The 21,131-nt window shown below is 40.5% G+C and overlaps 1 protein-coding gene across 4 annotated transcripts in view; it reads right to left on the reverse strand.

Annotated features, from left to right (window-relative positions):
- Positions 1–21,131, reverse strand: part of LOC124774108 — a 261,535-nt gene that overhangs the window by 182,748 nt on the left and 57,656 nt on the right. For all 4 annotated transcript variants that reach the window (XR_007015127.1, XM_047249456.1, XM_047249457.1 and 1 more), the window contains exon 4: positions 1,836–1,958. Coding sequence is in view for 3 of the 4 variants with exons in the window: in XM_047249456.1 (XP_047105412.1) it covers positions 1,836–1,958 (123 nt within the window). In the remaining variant the exon portion in view is untranslated. The remainder of the gene's footprint in view (positions 1–1,835; positions 1,959–21,131) is intronic.

Consider the following 21,131-nt stretch of genomic DNA (forward strand, 5'->3'; position numbering starts at 1 on the left):
CACTGAGGAGCTTGGATATCACAAACTGTGAGTGAGGTGGGTTCCAAAAATGCTCACTGATAAGAATAAAGAGCAAAGAATGTGTACTGCCTGGCAGTTTTTGAGTTGTTACAGAGAAGGTGGAGCTGATTTGTTTTCCCGCACTGCTACGGGTGACAAGACAAGGATATTGTAACCAATGCAGAATTAAAACAAGTCAATGCAGTGGCGCCGTCCCAGTTCACCCACATCAAAGAAGCTTATGCAATCTGTGTTCTTGAACTGAAAAATTGTGGCTACCATCTTTTGGGACATAAAGGGCATCCTTTTGTTTGATTTCAGGCACCACGGGTCTTGTGAAATGCTAAACAAACTGAGACATGCAATCAAAAATTGATGCCATGGGAAACTGTCATCTGGAATAATCCTCCTTCACAACAATTCATGCCATCATATTGCTGCCAAAATCATGGAGAAGATTCAAGATTTTCATTAGGAACTTCTTGAGCATCCTCCATACAGTTCCAACCTTGCACCAAGCAATTATATCCTCTTCTTGAATTTGAAAAAGTGGCAGGGTGGACAAAGACTTTAAAACAATGATTAACTCAAGATTGTCATTACCAAATGGTTCAGTTAACAGGCGGCAGACTTCTATGCAGAGGAGTTAAAGAAGCAGGTGCAACATTAAAGAAAGTGTGTAGATGTGACCAGCAATAATGTCTAAAAGTAAAGTAGATATGTAGTAAAATATTACAATCAATAACAACTTTTTCTCATAAGCTTAATTTTTTTATGGCCAAACAGAACTTGGTTATGGAATGCACCTTGTATAATGGACAACCATATACACATTTCTGCACCAAGCTGGGTATCTACAAATATGAAGTAATTTTTCTACTGAAGGAGATAACCTGCCTGAAAATCTGTGCACATGTATAATCACTTAATAAAAACTGTGGCTCTACCATTTCCTTGAACTTCAAAAACTGTGCACCTGTGTTGCTCTCACATGTTACAGAAAATTCCTGTCACTATAATTTTTCTGTTACAAAATAGATAGCTAACTCAGATTTGGTAATGCATTACTCTTGAAAAATGTTTAGTTGCTTTAAAGTCTTATGCAGTATGCTGCAAGTGGTTGCATTTACACATTTGAAGACGGAAAGGTGGAAGCGCTGTCCATGAGGCAAACAGTGTGCGAGCTACAGATCATCACATAGTGGAACCAAATCTAGACTTTCTTATATCTTTTACTCAGCACATTTTCAAAATTTAAAGACAAAAAATCCAACTTACAAAGTGACATTTTTTGTACTACCTCATTTAGCTATCGTTCAGTGGCAATGTAATTTGAGTACCACATTTTCCAAGGAGGTTTGATAAAATAATATGAACATGCAAACAATGGTATAGAGCACCCTCAGCCTTATAAAACTATAAGAATCTTCCTATGCGTCAATGGATATAAATCCTGAGCAGCAGCTGTGCTGTCAATTTTACTATATTCAATTTAGCCTGTGTAAGCATTAACAATACATAAGCGAGTAAGCATACTTTATTGTCACGCATATTTAGCTTCCAACAACTGTTTTCCCTTTAAGGTGTACCACAATTTGTTCCAGATCCCTGAATGTTCTACTAAATGATGGAATCTACAGAATAAGATAGAGGAATGAATGAATGGATGAAATTTTACGTTGTCCCTTTCAAATAAATTTCTTGAGAGAAGTTCTCCAAAGGAGACTGGGAACTTATTAATTCAAACTGTCATTATAATATGTTTGAAATCACTCTGCACAACATGTGGCTACTTACCAAGCAATCAGTAACAATTAGGGCACTTTTTACATTACCTGATAACATATTAGGTTCTGCTCATCTGCTGAAGCTGCAGGAGAAACCAAACACATCCAATTACATGAATCTTCTTCAGCTGTGTTTAAATAATATGAGTCATTTTCTGTTTGCCCAAATATCTGCAATAAATACGACACATCAGGTTATGTTCCAGTAGTAATTGCTATCTGGAACAAAAACATTCATGTTCAAAGTTTGTTCTGAGATTGAAAGTATACACTTTACGTACAGAAAGTTACTAGTGAAAAGTACATGGCGTAAGTGCATGACAGGACCACTGAATAAACTATGACAGCTGGCACTCAAAGACGTCACTTTCGATGTATTTTTAGATATCACCATGCTACGACAGGTACAAGTATAACAACAAACAAATCAAAGATGGGAGCATAGTAATAGAAATTTCTCAGGAAAGGGCAAATTTCGTTAAGACGATTTCTTAGGTATTGCAGAGAAGTTACAATAAAATATTCCGAAACCCATATAGCACCCACAATGAGTTACACCACAAGCACAATGTTGTTGTTTTCCACAACAAAGCATTAAGTCGGGAAGGCGATACATCAATTAAAAAAATAAGTCAGCAGGTATGGATTAGGTTCCAGTCTCTGTTCTGAAGCCATGTGTGAGCAGTGTACAAACCACCCGTAACAAACTTAATAAATGAGTCCTGTAATTTACATGTTTTCCAGGGATCTAGGAGTTGTGCCTTTAGGAAAGAAGGATAACATAGCTAATATAAGAAAAAAACTACAGGCCAGTTTTACTACTGTCATCATTTTCAAAAGTAACTGAATCAGTTGAGAAAGATAGGTTAATAAGTTACATGAATAAGAACAAACTTGTTATGTAATCTTAATTTGGTTTCTAAAGTGGAGAAGTACAGTATCAGCCATAACAGATATCCTAAAAGTAGTATTTGAAATACTTGATAAGGATGACTATGTTACAAGCATATTCTTAAACATCCCGAAGATTTTTGAAACTGTTGACCATAAAATACTAGTACACAAACTGGAAGCATTATGTGCAGAGGAACAGCAAATGAGTGGTTCAACTCTTACCCAGACAATAGGGTGAAAAAAGTAGAAATACTTCACATGTCTGTTGAAGACAAATATTTAGTAAAACAACTGTCAGATATGGAGCATATAAACAGAGGTGTGCCTCAGGGTGATGTATAGGGTCTAATTCTGTTCTTAATATATATCAATGACTAACCAGACAGTAAAAGACACTGAATAAAAGCTCTTTGCTGATGACAGCAACACTCCTCATACAGAAGGCAAATGTAGAACTAATATGGGAAAAGTATTGTTACATATATAAAACAGCACAGAAGTTCAATGATATTGAAACAAGTAGATTTTACAGTATAAAAGTATTTGCTTGTGAATTAATAATGAAAAATAGTTCATTTTTAATTGTAACTGTAAATAAATCCCCACTGGGAAATTTTAAATTGTTTATGAGGCATAAGGATTCCTTATTATGCTATCTGTCTGACAGCAGCAAGTAGTTACTCTGCGGTGGTTTCAGTGTAGATTTTCTAAAGGATTCAGATAGGGAAAATGATCTGGCAAAGTTATTTGGAGCCACAATTTCATCTAAGTAAATTTCCAATGTTATGGATAAATACAGGACAACTTTGATAATGTTTTAACAATAATAGAAATTCCTGGGTGGAAAAGTACCTAAAATAAGGGAAAGGCAACCACCTACCTACAGAGGACTGGTGCACGGCACATAGAAATACATAATAAGAAACAAAACATTAGCTTTTGAGCTCTTGCTCTTTATCTAGTAGTCAAGTGGTTGTCTTTCCCTAATATTATGTTTTTTTCTGATCATGTTTTCTTTGATGAAGTCCAAAGGAAGAAAATACTTGTATACCCAGCACCAAACACTGTCTCTGACCATGGTTAGTTCGATTGTATAAGATAGTTCCTTACAGTATAGATATTCCTCCTTGAGAATCATTTAGAATAATTAATGATTACTCCAGGACAAATGCTTTTAAGCATAGGGACGGTAATAACAACCTCCTGTAGTAGTCGCACAATACAAAAACCACTCAAAATTATTAAGAAAAATTATTAAAATAATCAAAGAACCTGCACATCCACTTATCCTTCATAAATTAAGGAAATATTATTTTCTCTCAAAAATAATAGCTCACATGCATTTCCAACACAGTATTAATAAGTGCTTCCTTTTCTGAACTATGTACTGCATCACTAACTCAGGGCATTTTTCCAGAGAGATTGAAATATACCATTGACAAACCCTCTATAAGAAAGGTGATAGGATTAACAACCTGTTACACTACTGATGTCATTTTCCAAAATTTTTTGAAAGTTGCATTCTAAAATTGAAAAGGAATATTCTTGAACAGTATCCCACCTAAGTAAAAATAATACAGTACTCCCAGTAAATCACAGTTTGGATTTTAGAAGAGTTGCTCAACTAAGTATGCCATTTACACATCTATTCATACAGTTTTACAAACATTAAATAGCAAAGTAGAACCTCTTGGTATTTTCTGTGACCTATCTAGGGAATATGACAGTATAGATCACAATATTCAAGTAGATAAACTAAGGTTTTATGGAACTTATTGCATAGCTAACCAATAGTCAATGTTATACCTACCTAAAGGATAAAAAAAAATTGTGCTTAATAATTCAACAAATGCAAGTAGAGGAGAGTCTTCTGACTGGGGAGAAATCACTTTTGGGATTCCATAAGGCTCAATCTTGAGCCCAACACTGTTTTTCATATATGTAAACAACCTTCTGTCAAATATACAACAATCAGAATTAATTCTTTCTGTGGATGACTCTAGTACTGTAATCAATCCAAGCAAACACAAAGCAACAGAATAAATGCTAAATAATGTTCTTAAGAGTATTATTGCGAGGTTTTCTGAAAATGGTCTCATTTACAGTTTCAAAAAAAACACAACTTCATTGGTTCCGTACATCTACAGATGCTATGCCAATGGTAAGTGTAATGTATCATGATGAAATACACGGTCTAGTCACATTAATGAGGCCACCACCTACGTTCAGTGTTAACATGTAACAGCCAATCACAGACAACAGGTGGCAGCACTAGCAGTGGAAGATATATAAAGTGAGTCGGGAGGGGGGGTAAGGGAATGTTTTTGAGGCATTCCGTAGGTGTTCTCGCCATTCTGGACGGTACAACGGATCAACACAAGTATGCACCTATTCTTGGGGACCACGACTACCCCTAATGCAGTTTGTTTTCCCTTGGCATGATGGTATCTATCAGCAGGACAATGCAATGTGTCACACAGCTCGCAGTGTGTATCACGGTTTGATGGTCACCAGGATGAGTTTACCTTGCTGCCTAGCTACCAAACTCCTCAGATTTAACCCCCCAATCCAGTACCTATGGACTAACCATGATCAAACTGTCCGTGCCATGGGTCCTCATCCAAAAAACCTAACACAGCTGGCCACAACATGGTGTTGGCATGGCTCCACATCCCTGTCAATACCTTCCAGTGCCTTCCTGCACATCTCACAGTGGCCCGCACTGCAAAAGCTAGTTTTTCAAGCTTCCGGCATATGGTCACATTAATGTGACAGGACAATGTAATAACTAGGGCAGAAAATTCAAAAATTTCAGGTGTCCATATTTATGAGAATTTCAACTGGAAAAAATGTATTTTGAAACTCCTGAACCAACCTACAAGGAGCAGTCAAATGAAAACCGAACACCCACCACAACAGGATCACGGAATTAAAAAGTAATCACCATACGTATTAAAACATTTATCTTACTAGATGAGGCATTTAATTCCAGTTTTGTAGCATACCTCCTCAATCACCATTCAGCATACATTGCTGTGTATGGGCCTCATCGACAGGCACCTGATTCAAGCACCCAAGCTGAATACTGTTCACTGGCAACAAAGGTTGAAATTTACATGTCAATACTGCAACTGGACATCCACTTCTCAGCTGAATAACATTTTATGTTCCATAAGACTGAAAGCAAATACCCTGCAACAATCATCAGAAGGATCCAGGCCACAGGAGGGAGGATTAAGGTCTGGGGAATGTTTTCAAGGCATTCCGTAGGTGTTCTCGTCATTCCGGAAGGTACAATGGGTCAACACAAGTATACATCTATTCTTGGGGACCATAACCACCCCTAATGCAGTTTGTTTTTTCTCAGCATGACAGTATCTATCAGCAGGATGATGCACTGTGTCACACAGCTCGCAGTGTATGTCACCAGGATGAGTTTACCTTACTGCCTAACTACCAGACTCATCAGAATTAAACCCAATCGAATATCTGTGGGATAAACATGATAGGGCTGTTCGTGCAATGGATCCTCATCCCAAAAACCTAACACAGCAGTCCACAACACTGGAGTTGGCATAGCCGCATATCCCTGTCGGTACCATCCGGAATGTTCCTGCACATCTTGCAGTGTTCTGCACTGCAAAAGCTGATTTTTCAGTAACTACGGTAGAAAATTCAAGTATTTTAGATGTCCATATTCATGAGACTTTCAAGACGAAAAAATGCATTTTGAAACTCTTGAACCAACCTATGAGGAGCAGTCAAATAAAAACCGAATACCCACCACAATAGGATCATGTAATTTGGTCAGCTGCATACAGATCCACAATCGCACACACTCTTGCACTTCCTCGTATGCCTGAAACTGACATTCACATATGTCTTGCTTCAGGTTGACAAAAATGTGAAAATCACACAAAGATCTGGGCTGTATGGATGATATTGCAGTATTTCCCAACCAAATCACTGAAGCCTAGCCTTCGCCCAATTGGCAGTATAGGGGCAGATGTTATCGTACATTGGGATGATTCCATCTGACAGCATCCCAATGGCACCTAGGGGCAAACGGCAAAAACAACAGTGGAAAAAATCCACAACTCCCCCACCAAAGAAATCCAGTTCTGTTCACCCAAGTTCCAATAAGGTCATGATGACCTTCTTCTTTGACTGCTGGGGCCCTCTGCTCATCGTGGAACCAAACTCAATACACAGCCCTATGAAGACACTTCGCAGAAACTGTGACTGCTTTAGCGATTTGGTTGGGAAACATTGCAACAAGCCTCTATATAGCATGGATCTTCACAATGTGATTTTTTATATCTTTGGAAATCTGAAGAAAGACAAACATGAACATCAGTTTCATTCAGATGAGGAGGTGCAAGACTGGGTGCAGTTTTGGATCCGTCAGCGGCCAACTGCAATCTATTAAACAGATAATGGTTGTCTCATCTCCCAGTGAAATAAATGTCTTAAACAGATGTGATGGTTACTTTTGACTGGAACTATTCCATAGTCCCATTGTGGTGGGTGTTTGGTTTTCATATGACTGCCCCTTATAGCACATTCACATTTGCACTCAGAATCACCGCAAACCTTTGGGAGGGACAAATCAGTAAGCTGATGTATATTGTATGTTTTCATTCAACAGCATCATATGGAATAATGTTTTGGGTACCTCTCTGGGGGACACCACCTTGACAAAGCACTCTCCATGTGGGAGGAGAGGCTTGCGTATTCGTGTGAAACTGAGGGCTATTTTGAAGGTAGAGGAGCTACTGCCAGAAAGGCCTTAGCTGACAGATCAGACTAAGAGTGTCCCACAACATCCTGTCTTCCTTATCCACTCCCAATCCTTAGCCAATTCCCTTTTCCAACCCAAGGTGTGATGCGATCCGCACTGAGGGGTGCATGGCACATGGGAAGATGTGTTGCAAATGGAGCCTCAGGGATACCAGGCGATCTCCCTGAGTAAGTAGCCTTACACCACGCAGGATATTCGTGGTGTGGACCGTGTAGATCCCCAAATCTCGTAAATCTCATGGGACCAAGATGGACATGACAAAAGAAAATAATTTAAAACAAACTGAGACCTCAGACACCCAAACATCGGGGTCAGGACTGATGGAATGCACTCCCACTACTGAATCAGGGTATACACCTGGGCCAGAAGTGGGAACTGTTACTGAGAAGTTGGACCAGATCAAGACTGAAGCTTTCTCTGGGGCCCAGAGGAAGAAACTCCTCAGGGAACAGAGACAAAAGGAAGGGAAAGAATGGTTTCTCAAACACAAGTGGGGGGAATTAAAAGGGCTTGGGCCCAAGATCCCCAAGAAAAAACTGTCTCAGGTTGAAGGGGATACGCAGACCCATCAACGTTGAAGACAGGGAGCAAGAGGATAAGGGAAGAATCTAAGACTCCCTCCTCCCTGGATAAATGAGCTCAGAAAAAGCTGAGGCAAGAAATAGGGAAACTGACCTATAGTACTGCAGTCTCAGATTTTAAGATGGCAGTTATCCAGGAAGGCTATCCACTGGTAGCCATCACCTCACAGCAGGAGGAACTTGTACAAATGGCCCTCTTTGGAAAGACTGGGGGGGGAGACTCTGGTCCAGGACCCAACTTAGGAGGGTCTATCTAGATCGTGATGCCCTCATTTTTCTCTGTGAGGGGGTGCACACAGGGGAATGGCTTAAGGACAAGGTGCCCATGATATCCCCTTTGCTGGTCAAGACGGCAGCGGAGCTTCTTAAGACCACAAAGGTATCAATATGGGTACCAAAATCCTTAAGGATGTCTCTCCAAAGACTCTGTTCGAGAAAATAGGGGTCCAGGACCCAAAAGCCTCAACAGAGGACTGGAGAGTAATCAACCAGAAGGTTGTACCAGGATGAAGCCTGGTGGTGGAGGTCAGAGAGAAGACCCTGAAGGCGATGCGAGAGCAGGACCTGAAATTGTTTTAAGGATTCTTGCAGGTCACTGTCAGAGTTATCAAAGACCTAAAAGGCAATGATGGCAGCAAGACGGAGACTGGAGATGATGCAGATTAATCTGTAGCACAGTAAAGGGGCCACTGCTGCCCTGAGCTGCTGCCTGGGGAGACAAGAAGTGGATGTGGCCCTGATACAAGAACCCTACTTATATCAAGGGGGCGTATCGGACCTCGGTGGCACTGGAGGTAAGCTGATTTATGCTAGAAATCTAAGAAACTCCAGAACATGCATCTATGTATGAAATGAAATTTCTTTCATGCCAAGCATGAATTTCTACTCCAGGGACCTAGTGACCATCAGGATGCAGCAATGTGAGGAAGGTATCACGAGGGGACGACATCTCTCCTCCTCCATGGGAGGTGAGGAGACCGATAGAAGCTTCCCATTGGCAAGATGACCAACTGTTGGTTGGATGTGACACCAATGCCCACAACCTAGTGTGGGGCAGCAAGGACACCAACAGTAGAGGTGAGTACCTTCTTGGATTTCTCTTGGCTAATAACTTGAAGGTCCTGAATAGGGGCAATGAACCTACATTCAGGAATAACAGAAGGGAAGAAGTAATTGACATAACCTTTGGTTTCATGACGATGGGCAGCTATGTCAAACAACGGCGCATGGCATTAGAGCCATCGTCAATGGACCGCATGTATATTAAATTCAAGGTTGAAATGGGAATCAGACAGACCATTACCTATAGGAATCCCACGAAAACAGACTGGGAGAAACATAGGAGGGACTTTGACTTTTGCTTATTGGAAATTAAAATCTCGATAAGGAATCCAGTACAGTTTGAGGAAGTAGCATAGGCTGTTACCTCTGCCATAGTGACCTCATATGACAATTGCACAATCACTAAGAAGTGTACAAATAGGAGTGTGCCTTGCTGGAAGCACAAAGAAAACAGGTACAAAGACTGTTTAACCTTGCAAGACGTAAAGGACTATGGGCAAAATATCGTGAGGCCCTTGTCAACTACAACCTTGCAATTAGACAAGCAAAGGAGGCATCCTGGAAGCCATTCTGTGAGGAAGTGGAGAGCACAGCTGCTCAAGCCAGACTTCACAGAATCCTCACTAGAGTACCAACCAATCCAGGGGGTATGTTGTGGAAGGAGGATGGGGAATATACAAAGACAGCACATGAGATACTGGAACTGCTCCTCAAAACTCACTTTCATCAATACGCTCTGGCAGACAACACAGACCAGAATGTGATCCCGGAGAGACAATGGTCCTCAGACAGTCGAAGAGAAGACTAGGAATCGGCCAACGAGTATGTGGACTTCAATAAAATCCAATGGGCAGTGGGAACATTCCAACCATTCAAGTCACCTGGCCCAGATGGAATCTTTCCAGCTCTCCTGCAACAGGAGGAGAGAATCTCATAAGAATCCTATGCAGGTTATTCAGGGTTAGCCCAGCAGTAGGGATCATTCCTAATGCTTGGAGGGCAGTGAAGGTTGTCTTCATTACAAAGGCATGGAAAACCGATCATACCGAGGCAAAGGATTTGAGACCAATCAGTCTGTCCTCCTTCATTCTTAAAACATTAGAAAAACTGGTTAATGTATATGTTGAGGCGATGAGGCTAATTAGGGCCCCTCTACATTCAAACCAACATGCATATCAACCAGGTAAATCATGTGAGACAGCTCTCCATCAACTCGTTGTGAGGGTGGAGAAAGCACTTCACTTTCAAGAAATAGCCCTCTGCTTCTTCCTGGACATCGGGGGGCCTTCAGTAACACGACCTTCAATTCCATGGTAAGGGCAGCAGACCTAAGGAACACTACACGTAAGTGAACATGCTTAGTGGAAGGAAGGCAGAGGCTACCATGATGAATGAAAAGATGGTAATTAACACCACTAGAGGTTGCCCACAAGGAGTTCTGTCCCCTTTATTGTGGAATCTAGTGGTGAACAAACTCATTGAGGAACAAAATTCCAGACAATGCCTTTGCCAAGGATATGCAGATGACCTTGTCATAGTAATACTTGACAAATTTACTGACACAGTTAGAAATATGGCACAAGTTGCATTGGACATTGTGCAAGACTGGTGCATTAAACAGGATCTAAGTGTTAATCCTAAGAAGACTGTTGTGGTGCCATTCACGAAGAGGCATATCCAACATTCAAGTTGACATCTAAAGCTCTTCAGTGAAACTCTATCTGTGAAGGGGACAGTGAAATATCTAAGGGTAACCTTAGATAAGAAACTAACACGGACCTCTCACATTAAGAGCATATGCTCCAAGGCAAAAGGTACTCTAGTGAGTACCAGAAGGGCTTGTGGTAAAAACTGGGGCCTAAGCCCCAGAGGTATGCACTGGATATACACCACGGTGGTTAGACCTAGGACTTCCTACAGGGCTGTAGTGTGGTGGAATACGACAGAGCAGCGGGTTGCAGCTAAGGAGCTTCCTAAGGTGCAGAGAATGGCCTGCTTAGCCATAACACGGGGAATTAGCAGCACACCAACTGCTGGGATGGAAGCCATGCTGGACATGCCCCACTACACCTTTGGGTAAAGATGGAGGCAGCAGCTGGTGCATACAGATTTAAAACTGGTAAAAACTGGATCTCATTGGGATATCCAGAATCACACACTAAGATAGTGAGTGAGGTAAATATATGAATGTCTGGAGAAATGCTAGGAGACCATATAATAACACCCAATTGCTTCAAGAAGCCTTATAATATAACAATTGGAAACAGGGAGCAGTGGGAAAAAACAGTATGACACCATACAGAGAACATTGTTTGGTTAACCGATGGATTGAAATCAGACCAAGGCACTGGGGGAAGGGTGTACGGGGTTCAGCTAAGACTGGAGGGCATAATCTCTCTAGGAAAACTGGCCTCGGTATTCCAAGCTGAAATTACTGCAATCAGGGCATGTGTGGAGGAGAATACACATAGGTGCTACAAGGACCATGGCATCTACATCTATTCTGACAGCCAGGCAACCCTGAAATCATTGGCAGCTCCTGCAATGAGATCGAAGATTGTTGCAGAATGCCACAGGGCTCTGGTGGAGCTAGGAGGAAGCAATAAGGTAAACCTAGTGTGGGTCCATGGCCACTCAGAGATCTATGGCAATGAACAAGCCAACAGATTGGCCAGGATGGCTTAGGAAACAGCATGTAGAATATTGGACCAAGGTCTATAAACAGAAACGTGGTAAGTTAATTATGCCTAAGACGTGTTTTAAGAGAAGCTCTGTAATCCTGGGATTGAACAGGAAAGAGATTAAACTCATGACTGGACTGCTGACCAGCCATAGGAATTTCAAATACACCTACACACAATAGTTATAATGGAAGAAGACCCTAAATGTAGGATCTGTGATGAGGGTGAAGAAACTGCATCACGACTAATCTTTGAATGCAAGGCATTGGAGAGCAAGTGATACAGAATTTTCAGGACAAGTAGACCTGAAGAAAAAGTGTCTTAACAAAAACCTGGTAAAGGGACTCCTTACACTATTTAAGGGCATTGATTGGCTTTACTAGATGTACAGGGAGCAATACCACACAATAAACTTGGTTTTGGTGCGGGCAGTCGCGGGTTAGACCAAAACTGTATTAGCTTCTCAGTCAAAATCAAATCAAATCAATGTTTTGGATAACTCATCTTTAAGCACGAAAGTCTTAATTGTTCAAAAACTTGATGTAAGGATAATGTGCAGTGCTCACCCATAATCATCTTGTAGACATCTGTTTACAGAGTTGGATATTTTGACCACTGCTTCACAGTATATTTATTTCGCCATGAAGTTTCTTGTAAATAATTCAATGCAGTTCAAAGACATACTGAATTACAATACCCAAAGCAAAAATGAGATTCATTACTCCACATTAAGGTTGTCTTTAACACAGAAAGGAGTGCACAACGTTGCTACCAAAATTTTTGGTGGTCTAACCAATGACACAAAATGTCTGAGAGACAGCAAAGTTCAATTTGAAAACAAACTTTAAAAGTTTCTCTTTGACAACTCCTTGTATTCCACAGAATTTATATTTCTGTAATGTGTAAAGGGTGGTGGGTGGAGGTACACTCTCACATGTACATTAAAAAACTTTTAAATGGTCAGGATGTAGCCATAGTTGTATAAAAATGTATAATGTGAATCTAAAATGATTTGTTCCACAACATTATGATTAATCATACAAATGATCCAAGGAACATGTAACTAACTAACTACCTAACTAACCCTCAAAAATGTTTTCAGTTGAGCAGTACGTAACAAACTAACATTGCAAATAAAGAAAACAAACAGTATGCACTTCAGCACAAAGAGGGAAAACAACCCTGTTGCATTAAAAATAGATGTTAAATCTATATATACTGTGTAACAAACATGAAGTTTTTAGGATGAACATTGATTGTCAATTAACAGGGAATGAACATACAAAGATACTGGCAAAAATAATGTCATTAGAATACTACACTCTTAGGGTTCTAGCATCAGTCTGTAACAGTCAGTGTCTAGTGATGACATACCACTTCTCTGTACACTCAGTTCTTAGCTGTGGGATTCTTTCCTGAGGATCCAAGGCACAGAACACAGATGCAGTTTTCAAATGACAGGAAAGGACCATAAGAATGATAACTAAAACTACTACCAAACTGTTGCACATATCTGCGAAAACATTACTAAATATTTCAGTAATGGAACAACAGCCCATTTGGACTTGCACTTGCACGAAAAAAACAAACAGAAACTGAAAACAGCAATTTTTTATCAGAGAATAAAACTGTATAACAAACTGAAAATTAATAAAATACGTGTAGTAAAAGGCGGTCAAAACATACTTCATATGTGGTACATATTACACAATTTAAGATACTCAGAAAACTCAAGAGATTGGGTTGGTAACAAAAGGGGACAACTACAACAGCCCCTCATTTTAAATATGTAAGTGCAGTGTAATGGTTTTAAATGCAAATATGTCAAGCTCTATATAGAATGATAGTAATGTATTGCAATTAGCCTAAGCTCAACATCCTACTAACCAGTGGGGAACTGACTTATATTTCCAGGTGACAGAAGGGAGGACACAGATATGTTATTTTTGTGTGTGGGTGTTCATAGTACTTGTAATAATCAGTGCACAACTCTGTTTTCTACCATAAGATATTTGGTGCAAATGGTGTAGTGTCAGAAGAAAATTATACAATGTGGACCCACCGAATGAGACAGTGCAATTGTTAAGATATTGACTTTATATTTGGGAGGATGGAGTTTGTTCTGTCTGTCCATCCTGATTTAGGTTATCTGTAGTTTCCCAAAATCGTTTCAGGCAAATGTGGGGATGGTTCTTTCAGCAAGGCCACAGCTGATCAACTGCCCTATCCTCATAAAACATAATCATATATTATGTGTGTCTATATGGTGCAGCTATTTATTTTCATTGTATTATGATGACAAATCCTATATCATTGAGAAACAACCCCTGGTTGAATAAATAAATAAACAACAACCCATTAAGTTAGCTGACAACAAGACCAATTTTGGCTGTGACAAGAGCTTGTACACTTTCCCAGAATAATGCAGCATGAAGTATCCATATATCAACAAAAAAAGTAAGACATAAATGCACAGAATCAGCTCATTGTATACTAGCATAAATAAGGGTAGAACATCTTACATTCATAAAAAAAATGCTGTTGTCCTTTACATTCAGTACTGTTAGCTTCATTTGGTTTACTGTCGGCAACTTCAAACAGCTTTTGTTCCATTCAGCAGACATCTCCATATCTAAGAAAAGAGATCTCCACCACTACAACATCCAGATTTAAATAGAAATGCAATAGCATTCTTTTCAATTTAAAATGAATGTAATTTATGGAGAGTTCAGTATTCATTTACAATGGTGTCTCAGCATTCACAGATACTGCTGCAAGAATAAGAGCATCAGCAAAATATGAATTATTTAAAAATCCATCAGCAAAATATGAATTATTTAAAAATGCAAACACAAACTGAGCCATTACTGTAATGGCTGTGGCTATCGATCCCACAGAGGTCTCATGGGTTATGCTGGGATCAACAAGGAACCACTCTGACCAATGGCTAAGCAAAGCATGTGCACTGAGCTGAAGTGAGCATTTAACAGAGGGCGAAAAAGAAAGCACAATTAATAAAATGTTCCAGGCATTATGCCGTGGTCAAATGGCTTTCACCTTAAAACCTGACATTTCATTCTCATCTGTGGAGGATATTTTCAAGGGGGACTGTGGCATTTTTGAGTATCTGATTCACACCCTGGCTCACTACTGACTACAGCAAAATTCCGCTTCCACGAGCTTCTGTGCCATGGCATGATGTCACATGTTTTGAATATGTGAAAGTAACTGGCTGTTGTTGACTGCTATCATCCGCTGCTGCTATTATCCCATGGTGGAAGAGTGGTACACCTTTTCTTTATTTGCTAGTTTTCAAGAAAGAAAATGGTAGCTTGGGCCACACAGTTTACCGAAAACCCAACTGTTACATACACTGGGATTTGAACTGCCACCCACAACAAAAGCAGGGCATCATAAAAACTATGATAGAACAAGGCAAATCTGTGAACCAGAGCTGCTTGATGCAGAATTAACACATCTCACCAATGCACTGCTCAGGAATGGTTATTCATTCGCTGAGGTGAAAGGAGTGTTAAGACCACAACGTAGAAATCATAGTGATGCTCAAGTGCTAGTAAATTTGAAAGTGTTCCTGCTATTCATTAAAGACATGACTGACGGCATAGGAAAAATCTTGAAAAAGTGGAACATTGCGGTAACTGACACACCCACATGGAAGATACAAGATCATCTAAAATCGGCAAGGATGCTAGTCAACTGGTGGAAAAAGCTGGAATTTATAGGATTCTGTCAAAAAACCACTAGGGGAGCACAAGGGCAATTGCAGAAGAGGGGAGATATACTAATCAGTTGTTGCGGAACATGCTTTGCAGCCAGGACACCACCACTTTCATTTTGATAGGACTCAAGTACTGGCAGCCACTAGTGGATACCATGAAAGGCTGTACAGAAAGGCCATTGAGATTGTAAAACACCCTAGGAATTTCAATAAGAAGGAGGAGGCTTGAAATTGAATGGCATTTGGATTCTAGTGCTGAAGGAGATGTGTACCACTCTTCCACCATGGGACAATAGCAACAGTGGACAATGGCAGTCAACAATGACCTGTTGTGCTCATGTAATCAAAACATGTGCCATCACTCCACTGTGTGGAAGCTCACAGGAGCAGAATTTTGCTGCAGTCAGTAGCAGGCCAGGTAGTGAATTGGACATAAAAAAAAGCTATGATCCCCATGAAAATGTCTTCCACAAATGGGGACAAAACATCAGGTTTTAAGGTGAAATCCATTCAACCATGGCATAAAAACCTGGAACATTTTATTAGTTGTGTCATTTCTGACTGTGAAAGTTTACGTTTTACGAAAAAGAAAGCAACACTGCGGTGTGAGAAGACAGTAAGTTATTGTGTACCTGCTATACAGCACTGGCTGATTTTCTCCTCCCTAACCCCCCCCCCCCCCCCTCTCTCTCTCTCTCTCTCTCTCTCTCTCTCTTTTTCTCTCTCACTCACACACACACACACACACACACACACACACACATACACACACACACACACACACACACACACACACACTCACTCACTCACTCACTCGACTGCATACCAATGCTGATGCTTTGGTGTGAGGTACATCGGTCACTTTCAATAAGGTTGTATACAGAAGTGACGGTTACATGCTGGCTGGAATGGCAGGAGGTTGAAGAGGATACAACTGCTAGCAGAGGCCAACTCGAACTTTCTCGCAATTGAACAGTTCTGTCGTCTCAAAATCTTGGTAAATGTCATTTAATACCATTTCCTTTTGCTGTGGTTATGCACTGGAGTGTCTTGAAGAAGTGTTTGGCATTGTTTTGCAGATATTTTGGTTTGGTCACCATGTTGAGTTTCTTAGCTGCAGTTCCAACCCACATCCCTTATTTATTCGTAAGACAGTAGGTTGTGCCCTAGAACAGAAATATGCCCTGTTCTGGTTGTTGGCAATGTAGCATCAACACTTTTATTTAGTTGGTTATGAATACCAATACTGTATATATTTTAGTTTAATATTTAATCTGGTGCACAGTTTTATTAAAGATAGCTACATATAATGATTGTGTTATCATCATCTAAGACATGGGTCAACCTGGTATGGCCAATACAAAGGTGGCAGAGGGTGACAGCTTCCCGCCGAGAGAGGCAGGAGGAAGAATGCCACATGGTGGGAGTCCCCTTAATTGTATGATGATTATTAGACACAGGGGTGACCTGCCAACAATTTGCCCACAACTGAGTGAAAATAAATTTGATGCGAAACCACAAATCACCCCCAGTGGGATTACCAAGAACAGGGGGGTAACCCCCCCCCCCCCCCCCAGCTACACAATCACCAAGCTGGATACCCATATGGCTGGGAATCCAAGGGAAATCAACTGAACAAGCAGCACGATCAAGATTGCCGATGAGGTCATGAATAACAGAAACCAAGGCGTGGCAGGAAAAACAACGGGCAATAGCCTGAAGGCCACACATTGAGTCCATACATAACACAGCTCAGATGGAGGAGGGCCATTTAATAGAGCAGAGGCCCCAGAAATGGCCATCAGTTTCGCAGTATACACCCCACACATGGCAGGCAAAAGATGGTTTTCATGCCAACAGAAGTAGTGAAGGCACACCCCACATGATCAGCAGATTTAGTGTAAAAAACAACAACATTATGAAACTCTAGTAAAAGTACATGGAAAAAAACAACTGGATGCCATCGGAGTGGTGGAGGCTTTCGGATCTCAGGAGAAGACGTCCATACAAATCCAGGACTGAGAAACTAACCAGGGGGGGGGGGGGGGGGGGGGGTGAATAAGAGAACAGGACAGAGAGGGAAGATGGAAATTGTGGTGAAGCCCATCTGGTAATCCCACCTGAGGGGAGGCAGCAAGCAGGTGACCATGAAAAGAAGAGAATAGGAGGGATGAGCAGGGAAACAGCAGATAGCAATGGCTCAGGAAGCCAGGAGCTAGGACCACTCAACCAAAAGAGGGGGCGAAGGGAGGGGGGTGGGGGGGGGGGGACAGACCAGTGTCAACCAGAAGACTGTCGACAGGGCTAGTGCAAAAGGCACTGGTGGCCAAACTGATACCACAATGGTGAACCGGGTCCAAGAGGAGAACTGTGGAAGGGGGAGCTGAGCCAATAGCTTGACAACCATAGTCGAGGTGGGACACAACTAAGGCACAAAAAGGCAGACAAGAGTCAAATGATCCACGCCCCAAAAGGTGTGGGCAAGGAAGTGAAAGCCTATCTTCAGAAGGTGGATATGTGGCAACTATGTAAGCCTGTAGTCTGAAAGAAGATTCAAGAAACGGAACTTGGGGAGCACAGAAGCTGTTGGGAATCAAGGTAGAGCTCCAGACCCAGATGGACCACAGTACAGTGACAGAAATGCACCATCTGTTATTTAAGGGAAAAGAATTTAAAACCATGTGAGAGAGTTCATGCCATATGGCACTCTGGAGCTGCCACTCCGCAGATGCCACTGAGTGGAAATCATTCCAGATACAGAAATCATCCACATACAGAGCAGGGGTGAAAAACAGTCTGACGGAGACCATGAGTCCATTAATAGCAATGAGGGGAAGAAGGACACTTAATAAGGAATGCTGTCCCACTGAATCAAGACAGCAGAGTAAATGTTGCAGCTACAGTTCAAATGATTTCTTCAGCTGCCTAATCATGACAGACGAGTGCTGTGTATATCACTACAACCGTGAGACAAAGGAGCACAGCAACTAGGGAAAACATGGATTCATCACTGTCAAGAAAGGTGAAGGCCCAACTATCAACAGGCAAGGAGGTGGCTGGGTGTTTTTTAGGGTTGGCACGGTGTGGTGTTAACAGATTATGCTCTTAAGGGCCAAATTCTCCTATCTAGGTTGCAGGAGGCTGTCAAGGCAAACTGTAACAGGAAGCTTTCCAAGAGAGTGTTCTTGCTCCTTGATAATGGCCCACCTCATTGCGCACAGGACAAAGTTACAAATGCCCTGTTTTGGGCTATCAAATATTGAGCCCTCCACCCTCCTCCTGTATTCTCTTGACATGGCACCAAGCAGTGACTTCTAGAATTTTTCTCAAATGATGATGATGTTATTTTTGATATGTGAAATTTCCTGAACAGTCAACATGCAGATGCCTACAAGCAAGGCTTAGCCAAGTGATGCAGCATTAGGAAAAATGTGTTGCACGGGAGGGTGAATATGCTCAGGACTAACAGAATCACCAAGCTTCATGGTCACAGCTTGATTCTTTTTGGATGATAATTAATTCTTAAAACCCACATTCTTAAATTTTAAATTATTCTGCCAATGAAAGACGGAGGAATCTGTTAGTAAAATGCAAGCTTTATGAAAGTGATGTTAAGTATCAAAAATCTCATTTTCAGAAGTTACAAAACAGTTTGATGAAAATTACATAGATTGTTTTCATAAATTATTAGTTACGGTACAAACTGTGAATCATGAGTGCAAAAAATTACCCACACAAAATTTATTATTGTTGAATTATGAAAAAACAATCAGCACGCATTTTGAACTAGAAGTAAATGTATTCCTACATCCTCAAGTCATTTAAGATTAATATGGTATTCATGCCTTTAGACTCTTTTCACAATAAAGCACTTGGTCTTAGCAGTGCTCTATTACGTGATATGAAATTAGGAGATTATCCTTACAAAATCATCCCCAATTATGTATAAGTCATTCACTCATTCACACATCATATTCTATAAATCCCATCATGAAGGAGAGGCAAGAGGAACGTTAAATGAATCAAGTTATAAATTAATAGGCTGCAGCAGTCACTGCTGGCTACATCTGTAAAGAATTCCAACAACAAATTATGACTCGAGCTGATCTACTCACATTGGTAATTATGGTAAGCCACTACTCTTCCTCTCACAATACTTAGCTGCCTTTTTATGTACTTTTTCTTGCTAACTTTTCAGAGAATGTCATCAACAGTAAATTTAAAATGTCACCTAAAATTTACATCAATTAGAGCAAAAATTCTGAAACATCATAAGAGGAGTGGCTAATAAGTTGCTCTTTTACTTAAGCTTTGAGTATCTATGAACTTGCAGTTTCCTTCTTGATGTCTACTGATAACCTACTGCTGACCTTCACATCAGAATGTAAAACTCCATTCTGAGCCCTAGACCAGGACTCATAGTCTATTGGTAATTCTTTTTACTCTCATTGCCTTGGTTGTGAATTTCACAGTGTGTCCTAAATTCAATCTTTACTAACCACAAATACAATTAGTCAATCTATGTAATGGCAAGCAGGTGTAAAAATTTCACGGCTGTGAAGAGTCTCCTACAAGAAGTTTGGTTATCAACTCTGCATAATAATCTTACTGTAAGTTTCTGAAGAATACTTCTTTCATCCTAATAGAATTCCCCAGAAGATTATGTCATAGGAGAGTTCTGAGTGAAAGTATGCTAGCAAGGTCTAACCACAGTGAAGCACATAGCAGATGTCACTTCCTATTATATCAGTTATTTAGACCAGACTTCACAGTCTCTAAAGTAGTATATTCCTAGATTCATCAAAGTAGTATATTCCTAGATTCATCAAAGTAGTATATTCCTAGATTCATCACTTAAAGTTGGTTCTAGAAATGTTCTCAATGGGCTTTTATGGGACAGTTTGTGTATAGCTTCAAAATCTACTAGTTTAATTCTTTCAGCAGCTACACAACATTCACTTAGATCAAACAACTCTGTCACTATCGTGAGAGTGATTTCTAGGAGCAAATCAGGGAGAACATCAGTTCAGAGCTGGAAAATCAACCCAGTCAGCAATTTTTATTTTTTTGACATACTGGCAGTAGTGGATGATAAGCAACATGTACCTGGAATATTTCTCAATCTTAGTAAAGCCTTCGATGTTACCGATCACGACATTCTCTTGCACAAGTTAAGTAATTATGGAAATAGAAGCCAGTCTGAAAGATGGATCCAATCACACCTCAACAATCAACAACAGATTACAGAAAAAATGCAAAGATGGTAAGAGTTTTTGCAGTAAAGAGCAAAAAATCAAATGTAGAGTCCCACAAAGGTCAGTTATTGGTCCTGTCCTAGTTCTGCTCTATGTAAATGACTTAGCTGATAAAATATATGATAGAACCACAGGACACTTTGCAGATGACACTAATGTTCTGATTAAATCACACAGTCATGGAAATCTGCAGGAAATTGCAACATTGGTTATGCATGGTTTAACATAGTGAGTGATTGATTGATTGGTTGGTTGGTTGGCTGGTGTGCGGTATAAAGGGGCCAAACTACAGGGTCATCAGCCCCCTTTTCCTCAAGCAAACAAGTCATAA

Source organism: Schistocerca piceifrons, chromosome 2 (genome assembly GCF_021461385.2).
Source record: "Schistocerca piceifrons isolate TAMUIC-IGC-003096 chromosome 2, iqSchPice1.1, whole genome shotgun sequence".
In the NCBI taxonomy this organism is placed as follows: Eukaryota; Metazoa; Arthropoda; class Insecta; order Orthoptera; family Acrididae; genus Schistocerca; species Schistocerca piceifrons.